Source organism: Marmota flaviventris, chromosome 9, assembly GCF_047511675.1.
Source record: "Marmota flaviventris isolate mMarFla1 chromosome 9, mMarFla1.hap1, whole genome shotgun sequence".
NCBI lineage: Eukaryota > Metazoa > Chordata > Mammalia > Rodentia > Sciuridae > Marmota > Marmota flaviventris.
In genome coordinates, this window is record NC_092506.1 from 62975596 (window position 1) to 62989267 (window position 13672).

General features: G+C 34.6%; 1 protein-coding gene across 1 annotated transcript in view; it reads left to right on the plus strand.

Moving 5' to 3' along the window:
* Rnf169 (ring finger protein 169) overlaps positions 1-13672 on the plus strand; it is a 112759-nt gene that overhangs the window by 40370 nt on the left and 58717 nt on the right. The window contains exon 2 of the mRNA XM_027942565.2: positions 12111-12184. Coding sequence (XP_027798366.1) covers positions 12111-12184 — 74 coding nt within the window. The remainder of the gene's footprint in view (positions 1-12110; positions 12185-13672) is intronic.

Consider the following 13672-nt stretch of genomic DNA (forward strand, 5'->3'; position numbering starts at 1 on the left):
AGATAGTATAAAGTTAACTTGAGACTGATATTGATGATGTCCTTTTGTTTTCTGGGTATCTGAGTATTTAATGCATATTTCATTTTTTAAGAGATAACAGTAATCCCCTTTTATCTTCTGGGGATATGTTCCAGAATATCACCTGGGTGTGGTAGCACAACCCTACTATCTCAGTGACTTGGGAGGCTGAGGCAGGAGGATTGCAAATTTGAGGCCAACCTCAGCAATTAGCCAGATTCTATGTAAAAAAATAAAAAAGAGCTCAGTGGTAAAGTGCCTCTGGAATCATTCCCCAGTACCATACACACAAAAAGCAAAAACAAACCCAGTGGATGCCTGAAACAATGAATAGTATCAAACCCTGTATTTACCTGTATGTCCATGTCTGTGATAAAGCTGAATTTATAAATTAAGCACAGTAATAGGTTATCAATAACAGTAATAAAATAAGGGCTGGGGGTATAACTCAGTGATAGAGAACTTGTCTAGCATGTGTCAGGCCCTGGGTTTGTGTTTAAAAAAAAAAGTAAACAAAAATAAAAGTAAAACAACTATAACAATATACTGTAGTAAAAATTATTTAAAACTTACAAATTGTTCATTTCTGGAATTTTCCATATGATATTTTCAGACCACAGTCTACCAGGGGTAACTGAAATCATGGAAAGTGAAATTGTGGATAAAGGGCAGACCCTTACTAAACTTTGAGTCATTGTCTTTGTTTTGCTGTTGTGTGCCTCTACCTCTTGCTGTGCTATGCGGCAATGAGGTATTTAGTTTTGTAAGGTTTTCGTTCTGTGATTGTTTTATCTCTTCCCTTGTAATGTTGTAACTATCTTTAGGACTTAAACTACATATGTTCTACTTTTTATAATATTCCTTGACATTCTCAAAGAAATGTTTTCTACTTCTGTATTTTTCTTCATTTCTCATTCCCTCCTTGATCTCTTAATCCTTGGCAATTATTTACATCTTCATAAATGACCTGTTAATAAGAACTTCCTTCTAGTCACATTGATCGATTTCTCTGCTCTAGTTGAGAAACAGTATTATTATTTTTAGGTTTTTAACAGCTCTTCTCCTGTTCTATTCTTTTCTGGTTTCTTATCTTCTCTTACCTGACTTGAAAACCCCATAGGCCTCTTTTTTTCTACTCTTATTATTCCTTTTAGGATTCATCCAATTTTATCTGCTTTTAGAGTTTTTGGTAACATGTCTAAGTGAACCTGCCAACATATGTGGCTCTAATCCTCTTAAATTAGTTCCAGTACTTTATTCAGCTGCCACAAGATATTTGTTTTCATCTCCTTTCTCATCAGAATTTCTTTATGGATAAGATCCAAATAGGCTCTCTTAGCTTCCTCTATTCTATTCTTACTACCACCATTTTAGCCCTTTTAGAGACTACTTCCTCTTCCCATTTCCCCATAGTTCTGTTAGACCTGTTCCTTCCTTCATTCTTCTTACCTTATGTCTTTATTATTACTTTCAATCAATAATGATTGACTGTTGTCCACTCCATTCCATTCTTATTTTTAGATTAATTTTAAAGAAAGGCTTCATCACAAAATGACAATTCTTATACAGTGTAAAAGTGTTCTCTCTGTGGTTCCCTCTTTTCTTGGACAGTGTGCCTGTCAGAGATTGATTGTCTAGATGTTAGTAACCATTTTTTTTTCAATATTTATTTTTTAGTTGTAGTTGGACACAATACCTTTATTTTACTTATTTATTTTTATGTGGTGTTGAGGATCGAACCCAGGGTCTGGCACATGCGAGGCGAGCACTGTACCGCTGAGCCACAACCCCAGCCCAGTAACCATTTTTTAACTGTACACAACTAGGGACATTTTGGCCCTTTTTCTTTTCTGCTTATGATTATAGATCTCATGAACTTTGTTTATGGTTTTAAATCATAGCAACAGCCACTTATGTTTTAATATGGTTTTGAATTATAAAAGGTGTACTCAAACCCCAGGAGGGTGTTGAAGGCTGTAGACTTGCAGCCTACCCATTGGCCTGCCAGCCGGTGTATCCAGACCACCAACTGGTGAATAAAGTTTCCATTTCCTTCTTTAAAAACAAACAAAGAAAGAAAGGTTTCATACTACACTTATACCCTCAGACTTAGGAATATATAAGTAATTGTTTTATCTCTGGAATTAATCCTCAGGCTCCAGTGGTAAACATTTAGACTTTCTTTTCTGCTTCCACCTCATTTATCCAACATTGCCTCCCACTACTCTCTACCATATTCCACTTCATTCACACAACACACTCATATCTGCCTTTGCTGAAGCGGTTTCCTTTGGTAGGAATGGCTTTCTTTTCATTGCAGATACTGTTTCTTGATGCTTAACATAATTCTCCTCCTCTAGGAAACCTTGCCTTTATTAAAGTCAGCCCTTGTTTGATCCTTTTTTTCTTCCTTCAGATTTACTTATGAATGCACATTTGCCTTATGATATGTTTTATCTCATACTTTAAAAATACTTTGCCTGATTTTTGGTTTGTAGTTTCATCATGAAAATCTTTTTCTTCACTGCTTATGAAGTATGTAGATTTTGCTTCTGGCTGCAATAAAGCAGATCCTAGCAGACAAAAACTCCTACTGAGAACAGCTAGAAAAAGCATGATTTAAAAAAAAAAAAAAACTATATGAAAGCACTGTAAGTTGCCAAGGCAGCCAGGATTTTAGACATTTGTGGATTCTTGCCAAATGGAGAGAGCAGCTATTGAAGAGGCAGAAAAATCAGAAGAGCTTTCTTCATGGAACTGAGATACAAAAATTTTAGTTCAGGGCTGCCAAGGCAACCAGAACCTGAGAGGCCAAGATCCCAGGGATAAAGGATGTGCACCCCTCCACCTGTTTTTTTTTTTTTTTTCCCTGAGGCATTTGTTGGTTTTTAAGTGAGTCAGGATATAAGGCTAAGAAGCCTCACAGAAAGCTATTGAGGGGTCTGAGGGGGCAGACTTTTAGCAGTTCATCAGAGTTGAGGAGGAAATAGTAGTTTTTCTGTAGGAAAATAACATCATCCAAAGCCTTTGCAACCTTTCAGATTTTTGCCAGGTAAACCAAGAAATCAGACACATTTTAACCAAAATCCTCAGGTAAACCAAGAAACCAGACCTGGAATAAAAACAGATAATATAGAAATAGATCCATGGTGTCCTAGTCATCTAATAATTTATTTAATCAGTCTCTGTTTGAAAATTGTTTAGGTTGTTACTGGTCTGGGTATGGTGAGCAACCTGCGTTAACAGTCTTATACATAAATTTTTTGGTAATGGGGATTGAACTTGGGGGCACTCAATCACTGAGCCATGTCCCCAGCCCTATTTTGTATTTTATTTAGAGATAGGGTCTCACTGACTTGCTTAGCGCCTCGCTTTTGCTGAGGCTAACTTTGAATTCTCGATCCTCCTCCTTCAGCCTCTTGAGCTGGTGGGATTACAGGCGTGTTCCACTGCATCCAGCTATAATGTGTTTTTAAGATAAAAGATATCCTTCCCAGCTCTGTATCAAACTTTTTGATCTTTTCTAGATTGGGTTTTAGTCATACCTTTCACTTATAGCAGTGTGGGCTTGGCAATTTAAACTCTATGTATCTCAATTTCTTCATCAAATGGTGATAATAAAAGCACTTCCTTAAAGAGATTATGGAAATTAAATGAGTTAGAAATGGGCCTTGCATACCATAAATGCTATATAACTACCTGCCATCATAATGATGCTATTGGTGGTAATAGAAATGGAAGTTAACCATTTATTATATGTGTGGCAAATACCTTTTCCAGATTTATCTTCAGCTTTGTCTTATTATTTTATGCTTTGCAGAAATTTAAACTGAGGTTTAAGGATGAGTTGCTTTTAGCCTGGCATGAGGTGGCTGTGGAGAGTAAGGGTAGAAGATATGAGCATTTCAGGAAGAGGTCTGGAGGTAGAAAGATTGGTTTGACCCAGAAACCTTAAACTGTTGATGGAATAGAAAGTAGGGAGGGAATGAAGTGATAGAAAACTGAAGAAGTAGGCAGAGACCTTTTCTTGGATCACTTCTGATGTCATAATGAAATATTAGTGATGCAAAATCAACTTTTATGATTACCAAAAGTTATCCCTATACATTTAAAGAAAATGCATTACTCCCTGGCTGTTTTACAGCAGATATTAGTATAACTGTATGTTTGCATAGCACACTAATAATTCACCATACGCTTACCAGTGTAAAAGCTTTTGAATTTATTAATTTTATCTTGTTCTTGGTTTGAAGATATGGTTGTATTCTTGCCAAATTATAAATGAAGAGATTCAAGTACAAATAGATTTTTTTTATATGTCCAAAGACACATAACTAATAAGTGGGAATATTCAAATGAGGATCTAAGATTAAGTAGATTTTAAGACTCAGTAAACATTGCATAGTGGTCCATACCTGTAATCCCACTGACTTGGGAGGCTGAGGCAGAATGATTGCAAATTTGAGGCCAGCCTGGGCAATTTAGTGAGACCCTGTCTCAAAAATAAAAAGTAAAAAGGGCTGAGATGTAGCTCACTAACTCAGTGCTAGAGTACTTGCCTAGCCATGTGGGAACCCCTAGGTTCAATCCCCTGTAACACATATATACACAAAATATACAATAAGTCCAAAATTCTTTTTCATTCTGATGTACTCACAAGAAATTAAACCTAGGGGGGAATAAAAAATGAAGCATTTCCAACGTACCAAAAAATGATTTTTTTTGGGGGGGGGGATTTGAGAGTTGTTAGCATAGCATCTTCTCAGTATAGTTGAGTAAGATTCTTTATCTAATGTCTTGTGTGTATGCTTTGATAATGACAGTTAGTGTGTTGTCTGTCTCAAAGTTTGTTTTGTTTGCCTTTAACAATATGCCTGTCTCAAAGTTTGTTTTGTTTGCCTTTATTAATAACTAGTCACCACACCCTAAAGAAAATCCTCTTTTAGGAAGGACCCAAATATGACTGTTCCAACAATTCACATTAGACTTAATGCAATACTTAGTTTAGGTCACTGGCCACAGATGTGTGTCATTCTTAAGGCATTATATCCTTAGAGAGTTTCTCTTCCTGTTAGGTACAGTTGTAGTCAGAGGGATAGGCATTAAGAAAATATTTCAAACTTTGGATTCATTTATGAATGTTAAGGTATTCAGCATTTCATGACACCTGTGGTAGTTTCCAAATTTTTTTTTGTTTGTTTTTTAAAAATATACTGTATTAGAGTCTGGAAAGGGATAAATTGGCACAAATCCAGAGTCTGGCTTCAGAGCCAATGTTTTGTTTTGGTACTGGGCATTGAACCAAAGGGAGCCACATCCCCAGTCCCCCCCCCCCCTTTTTTTTTTTGAGACAGGATCTTGCTAAGTTGCTTAGCCTTTCTAAGTTGGTGAGGCTTGCTTTGAATTTGAGATCCTTCTGCCTCAGCCTCCTGAGTCGCTGGGATTAAAAATGTGCCACCAGTCCTGGCTAGAATTTCTTTCTTTCTTTTTTCTTTTGTATTGGGAAAAAACTCAGGGGTGGTTAACCACTGAACCATATCCCCAGCCCTATTTTGTATTTTATTTAGAGACAGGGTCTCAGTGAGTTGCATAGGACGTTGCTAAATTGCTGAGACTGGCTTTGAACTCACAATTCTCCTGCCTCAGCCTCCTGAGCCATTGGGATTACAGGCGTGTATCACTGTGCCTGGCTCAGGATTTCTTTTCTTTAAGGAGAAAGAAGCATGAGTGATTGTTTCTGTGCTACTGAGACACTTGAAATTCCTATAACATCTGGTGGAGGGATTGGACTAAGAAGGTTGTGCTACCTTTTTCTGATTCTAAATTGACATTTTATTGCTCTGTTTTTGTAGTAGTATTGCTAACATTTCAGTCACATTTCCTCTTTTGGGGAGGAGGAAGCTGACATATGATCCTAGGATGGTGAGGAAAGTTAAGAGAATTAAGTCCCACATAAGCTGATACAGACTTTGATTATAGATGATTGTTCTTTTCTCTATTAAAACTCAGAGAACCTGAAAGGTTAATATTATCTTAGTATAATTAATAATGTTAATGCCACATATATATTCTCCATTTGGCTGTAAGAGACATTGTGAAAGACTTTGATTTAAAGGGAGATTTTAACTTTTTCTGGCCATTTTCTGGTCCATTTTCCATACTAATCTAGATGGATTGAAACATTATATAAGGTTTCAAAGAAATTATTTTGATACTATAACTATTCTTATATAAATTATAGAAATTCTAATATTATTTAACCTATAATATTAAACTCAAATGAGTGTTATAGAATTTAGAGAAACGTATTTGAGTAGGAAATAGAACTGAAATAAAAATATTATTACTGAATTATTAACTTTAGAAGTTATCTAATGTGTTGTCTTCATTTCTCAGAAACCAAGATGTAAAGAGATTTTTAGTTTATGACACGTGTACGTGTGTGTGTTTTGGAAGATCTAGACTACCCATTGTTTCAGTGATTCACTAAGTACTCTTATATGACTCATTACATAGTTGTTTAGTTTTTGTCAGTACTGGGTATTTAACCCTGGAGTGCTCTACCACTGAACTATATCCCTGGCCTTTTTTATTTTTTATTTTGAGACAGTGTCTCCCTAAGTTGCCGAGGCTGGCTGTGAATTTATGGTCCTCCTACCTCAGCTTCCTGAGTAGCTGGTATTACATGCCTGAGCCACTGTGCTGGGCTTGGACTCGGTAGTTGTACTCACAGCTGCGATATACTACAGTGAAAGGATATTGAACAGAATCAGCAGAGGAAAAAGGTATGTGGGACAAAGTCTAGGGGAAGCAGGTGTAGGCTTCTAAAGTCCTCTCTCAGTGGAGGCACACTGTGTATTTAATTCCCCAGCTAGACGATGTGACGGCATGTACGAAGGGTTGCCAACCAGGGATCCTTGTTAGAGTCTTAGTACCTAAAGTTTTTATAGAAAGCTGATCATATAATATTCTCTGCCTGGCACCTACCAAAATTTCATACTCCTAGCAGGAAAGCAGATGTTCAGCATAAGCTATATTGTTTCTATAAACAGTTTAGGTTTAGTGAACTACTATTGCCACTTAGGGAGGGTAAGAGCCCTCCTGAAATCCATATTTCTTGACACTGGCCAAGGGCCAGTTTTGTAAGCATTGACTAGGCAGTTAGATCTGTTATATCAACTCTTTTTTTCTGCAATGTGTGGGTATGTATAAATGCAACAGTTAGCATATAGTGTGCTATCATTAAATGTTAGCTGTTTTTATTTATTATAGGGATTCTTCATCAATTACCACCACTACTAATACTTTTAATTGTGTTCTCCTGCTTTCTGAGGTTATGTTGGTCAGTATTTTTGTCCTCATTTGATAGGTGAGGAGACCAAAATAACATTTCTACATACTTTCACTTAATTGACAGAGCAAGTATCTGAACCTAATATTATCCCCCTTTTCCAAGCCTAAATGGGAAGGAGGAGGGAAAAAGAGGTTATTTTTCCATCTTGGCATTGCTAGAAGGCATTTCTAAAGTGGGAAATAGGATTAAATGTTTAAGTTAATGTCACATTGGATCCATTCACAATTTTTTATGCTTAACTGTTTTGGTATTCAAGAATTACCTTAAGCTATCTATTCTTAAGCTTTTTTTTTTTTTTTTTCCCCATTTAATGTAGTATAATCTTGTTGGGGCAAAAATGATCTTGACTATTCAGCATTTTATATTCTAACCCAAGATTATTTATATTGTTACTAATTCTTGTGAGTATAAATTGGTATCCTACCCTTACCCCTATCCATTACCTTTTTTAAAAAAATTTTTTATAGTTGTAGATATTGTAGACAGTGCCTTTATTTTATTTCCTTATTTTTATGTGATGCTGGGGATCGAACCCAGTGCCTCACAAATGCTAGGCAAAGCGCTCTGCTGCTGAGCTACAGCCCCAGCCCATCCTTTACCTTTTGATCTTACATCAGAGGCATAATGAGATTTCAGTCAGTATGCTTAGTTTCTACATAGCATTATATAAACTTTGATATTTCTTAGTAACTGTCCCAAAGTGATCCCACTAACACCAGAGACAATTTTATGCCTAATAGATTATGCTGTATGTCACTCTGCTTCCTAAAATAGTTTACAGAATGTTTTCACTCTTATAATATCCTGACATAATATTATTAATCAGAATTATATTCATCTGAACCTTATATTCTGGGGTTCAGGTTTTTAACTTTATTTTATTTACATTATATAACAGATGATGCTGGGACAGTTGCATGCCTATAGTCCCAGCAGCTCTGGAGGCTGAGGCAGGAGGATCATGAGTTCAAAGCCAGCCTCAGCAAAAGTGAGGCACTAAGCAACTCATTGAGACCCTGTCTCTAAATAAAATACAAAATAGGGCTGGGGATGTGGCTCAGTGGTTGAGTGCTACTAAGTTCAATCCCTGGTACCCCTCCCCCCCAAAAAAAAAGATGAATATAATTCAAGAGCACTGGGATTAGAGGCGTGCAGCGCTGCGCTGGGAAAGATATTAAGCTCTTGAGACATTTGGTACTAAAAATCAGCTAGAGACTTTTTTTTAAATTTTTTTATTTTTAGTACTGGGGATTGAACCCAGGGGTGCTCTACCGCTAAGCTACATCCTCAGCCCTTTTTATTTTTTATTTTGAGAAAAGATCTTGTTAAGATGCTTAGGGTTTTTGCTGAGGCTGGCATTGCTAAGTTGCTGAGGCTGGCTTTGAATTTATGATCCTCCTGTCTCACCTTCCAGTTGCTGGGATTACAGGCATGTACTGCAGTGCCTGCCAAGAACCATTTTAGAGCAAATTCTTCAACAGTTAGTTAAAAATTATCATTTTTTTTTAGAGAGAGAGAGAGAAAGAGAGAATTTTTTAAATATTTATTTTTCAGTTTTCAGTAGACACAACATCTTTATTTTATTTTTATGTAGTGCTGAGGATCGAACCGAGCGCCCCACACATGCCAGGTGAGCGCGTTACCGCTTGAGCCACATCCCTAGCCCTAAAAAAATCATCACTTTTTACAAGGATATCTCTACAAATATTTTTGGTTTCTTATGTTGGATAGTAGACTTATTTACAAGCCAGAATAAGATTATTCTCCTTGTGTTGCTCCCCAAATGAAAAATAAAAATTTAGATTTTTTTAAAGGTAGATCTGAGTTGAATCTTACGGTTTGTACCAAAAGAAACTATGGCAAAATTTATTATATCTTGACCTGAAAAAGGTCTTTGCAAATATGATACAAAATGCAGAAGACATAAAAGAAAAGTTTGAATAATGTAACTATAAAAAAAAACCTCTAAGAAAAGTCAAGACAATTGATACAGTAGGAAAAGCACTTCTGTTCATGTAACAAAGAACTAATTTTCCTAATATAGAGCGCTGTAACAAATCAAGAAGAAACAGTTAATAGAATAAAGGATGAAAGGTACTTAATTTCACTCACAAAATTAAATAAATGATTTCACATTTTAGATTGACAGAGTTAAATTTTCAATACAGTTGTTTTGGAAAAGATGTGAAGAAAAGGTACTCTCATATAATGCTAGTGGGATTAATTGATAAAGGTTTTAGTAAGGACAATTGGGTATTGTCTGTTAAAAAGCACATTATTTTTTGACCCAGTCATCTGATTCCAGCACTCTCTATATGGATGTATTTGCAGACATGCAAAGTGATCTATATACAGTATCACTCATTACAGAATTATTTTAATAATCTCTGAAGAAGTGTCTGTATATAAGTCCTTCTTTTTGTTTTGAGTATTTTATTTTCTCTCAGTTTTTTTTTCTTTTACCAGTTTTTCTAAATTCTGTTTACTGGTTATTTCAAAGTACCAAGTGAAAAATTGGATCAGCCAAAATTGTTAGACAGAAATCTGCTCTGAAAGTTTAATAATACAAATCATTTATTGAGGGGCTGGGGCTGTAGTTCAGTAGTAGAGCACTTGCCTAGCTGTGTGAGGCACTGGATTTTGATCCTCAGCACCACATAAAAATAAGTGGATAAAATAAAGGTATTGGGTCCATCTACAACTAAACATATTTCTAAAAATAATTTATTGAGAAAGAATATTGTATAATATAGTCACCAACCAGATAGTTAGAAAGCGAGGCATGGGAAATATTTTGGCAGCCAGGATCAAAGATCAAAGTCTGAATAGTGTGAATTCTTTGAAATTTTTTGAAATAGCTTTGTGACTTAGTGTATCATCAGCATTTTAAATTGTTTCTTTTTTGCTTTAAGGAATATGTATTCTATTTGTTGGGTAAAAAAAATGTGTATACATATGTGTATGTATGTATAAATATGTATAAATATACATGATTAAATTTGTTGATTTTATTGTCCCAGTTTTTGTATATTTTTACTTACTTGATTTGCCTAATTTATTAATTGTGATATGTTGAAACTTCCTACCATAATTTTGGATTAATTTCTTATAATCTTATTTGTTTTTCTGTGTTGTGAATTTGTACAAATTCATGAATATTATTTTTATGAGTTGCCTTCCTTTTTTCCCCTAAAGATAGTACAGAAGACTCCTCCTCCTCCTCTTCTTCCTCCTCCTCCTCCTCTTAATCTAATGGTTCTGAATGTCTTCTGCATTCTTTTTTTAAAAATATCTTTATTTTTTTTTTGTTTACTTTTATGTGGTGCTGAGGATCGAACTCAGTGTCTCACATATGCGAGGCAAGTGCTCTGCCATTGAGCCACAACCCTAGCCCCAGCCTTCTTCAGTATACTACTAAATACTCTTAATAAAATAATTGAGACAAATGAAAAAGGACAATAGGCAACATTTTGAGTAGCTTATATTTCTAGAGCAAAGATTTCTCAATCTCAATGGATATAGAATTATCAGGAAGTCTTAAAATTATGACTATAGTTAGATAATTAAATATATAGAAATGATGTAATACCCGATTAGGGAGAGAAAGGTGTGTGCTTTCTTCTCCTTTTTGATAGCATTTTTTATTCCTATTCTACAGTTTGGTTTTTACCATATATTTAACTATGTGTGCTGTCTATGGACCTAATGGCTCAGATTTAAAATTGTCTAGAGAAGGAGAGAAGACATAACTACAGCTGAGAAAACAACATAAAAATTTAACAGTATATGTATTTATGTTGTGATTAGATAGTCAAGGGTTGAGAGAAAACAGTATTTTAGAAAGAATTAGTAATCAGTCTGTGGAGAACCTTGAAGGATATATTGAGAGGTTTTGACTTTATTTTGTAGTCTGATCAAAACCACTGAAAGCTTTAAGGATAAAAAAATATCAGGTAACATACTGAAAATATATACAAGATTGTATACAGGTTATATGCAGGAAAACACTTTGGCAGTGTTGAGAAAGAAATACAAAAATACAAGGTTCTGAGTAAAACTTTAGCTCATTTAAAATGCTACTTGGTAACACTGAACCTAGGAACCTTATTTTATTTTTAGTTCATTACTACATTCCCAGTCCTTATTTTTTGAGACATATTCTCGCTAAAGTTACTCAGGGTTATTAAATTTCTGAGGCTATCTTTGAACTTGAGATCTTCCCGCCTCAGCCTCCCAAGCTGCTGGGATTACAGACGTGCATCACTGTGTACTGCTAAACTAAGAGCTTTAAATATAGTTTTCCTTTAAGGTCTTTTAACATGTTACTTTTATCAGTGAGCTCCTATTAGACTGCTCTATATGAAACAACTTTTTCCTTGCACCCTACATTTATTTTTTTTTCCCATAGCATTTATTCTGTGTGTGTGAATTGTATGTGTGTATACACACGTACACACACACATACATACATACATACATACTTGTTTGTTTCTACCATGAGGTTGTAAGCTCTGTAAGAGCAAAGACTATATTTGCTGAGTACTTCTTCCAGTGTTTAGAATAGTATTTGATTTATAACCTTTAATAAATATTTGTTAAATGAATAAATTAATATTCAAAATAAGACGATCACAATTTTTTATGTAATTTATAATGTGGGGGTAACAGTATGACAAGGTCTTGGTTCCTTCCTAGAAAATCCTATTTAAAAGTATTTTTATTTTCCTTTCACCTTTAGAATTTATATTCAGAGCACCAATCAAAATAAGCAAGCCTGGGGAACTTCGTGAGGAATATGAATGCTTGAGAAAGGTATAGTATACATATTATCATGACATTTATTTTCCTTTTTAATATTTATTTATTTATTCATTTTTAGTTGTAGTTGTCAATACCTTTATTTTTTTACGTGGTGCTGAGAATTGAACCCAGGATTTCGCATGCTCTAGGCAAGTGCTCTACCACTGAGCCACAACTCCAGCCCCGTGACATTAATTTTCTTAAGAGTAAATCAAAATAATGACATTAAAGATTGTTTAATGAGAGTATGGTTAACTAGTTTTTAAAAATTTACAATGCAGAACCTGTCTTCCTTCATAATATTTATTCTAGCCTGGTTAGATTTGGAGCTCTAATAGAAATAAACTTTAAAAACAACTTTTCAGTTGTCTTTTTAAAAATGCAAGTGTAGCTTATAGGGCCTATCACACACCTGCAACAGTAACAGTCTACCAAACAAACAAACAAACAAAAAACCCCCAACATATATTTGTGTGTATGTGTTTTTTATTTTTTCTTGGCATCTTTAACAATTCTCCTTGCTAATACTCACTTTGATTATTTTTTCTTATCTTGTAAGGTTACTCTAATTACATGTAGCTAATACTGTCTTTTTATTGCTTTTATTCTATTAAGTACTCCAAAAGAATTATAATGGAGACCAGTAAGGGGGTAGTTAAATAATTTCTTAATTAGAAAATGTTTTATATTGAGGAAGCTTTTGGCTGTATTCACATAAATCTTATTTTTGTTGTTTTCAAACTAACTGGGAACCACCTGTAGAAGACAGACTTCGGAAAGTCTAGGAATAAGATGTATGTTGCTGGATTTGTATAGCTCTTTCCCTGCACTACTACTGCTCATCTAGCTTTATAATTGATTAGGTAATCATTCTACTTAATGTTTTAAATAATCCATTTAACCTGAATTAGGCAACATAAATCAGGTGAGACAATAATGATACTGTAGCATTTTCAATAGGATTGAATTTTAAAATATGTAATAAGATCATGCTAAAGAGAAAATAATGGAAAACTGTGCTTGATTACTATATTTTCTTTGATATTCTCTTAAATGAGAGTGCCAAGTATTGATTTGATCCTTATGATTTTTTAATATTTTTACTGTGAGGTTTTAAATCATAATTTTTTTTCTATATAGGAAGAAAATATTTACAGGGATCACACATCTGAAGACCAACAGATTGTCTTAAATAAAGTTCCAAAATATGTAGATATTTACTTCTAATATGTCTTTTCAGAAACTTTGATAATATGGACATTTTAAAGCTATTAGTTTGAAGATAATCTTAAAGAGAGAGAAAACAAGGAGTTGGGGTTAGAAACCAGAGGCATAGTAAGAGTCATAGGAGAGAAACTATCCTTTTGTTTTTGTCTGAGAAAGGGACAGGGCAGGCATATTAAAAACATCGTACTTGATGGTATGATGTTGAGTGAAGCTAGGACAATCTTATTCTGTGTAAACTGGATTGGTTTTGAGAAACACTCACCTATGTTATTT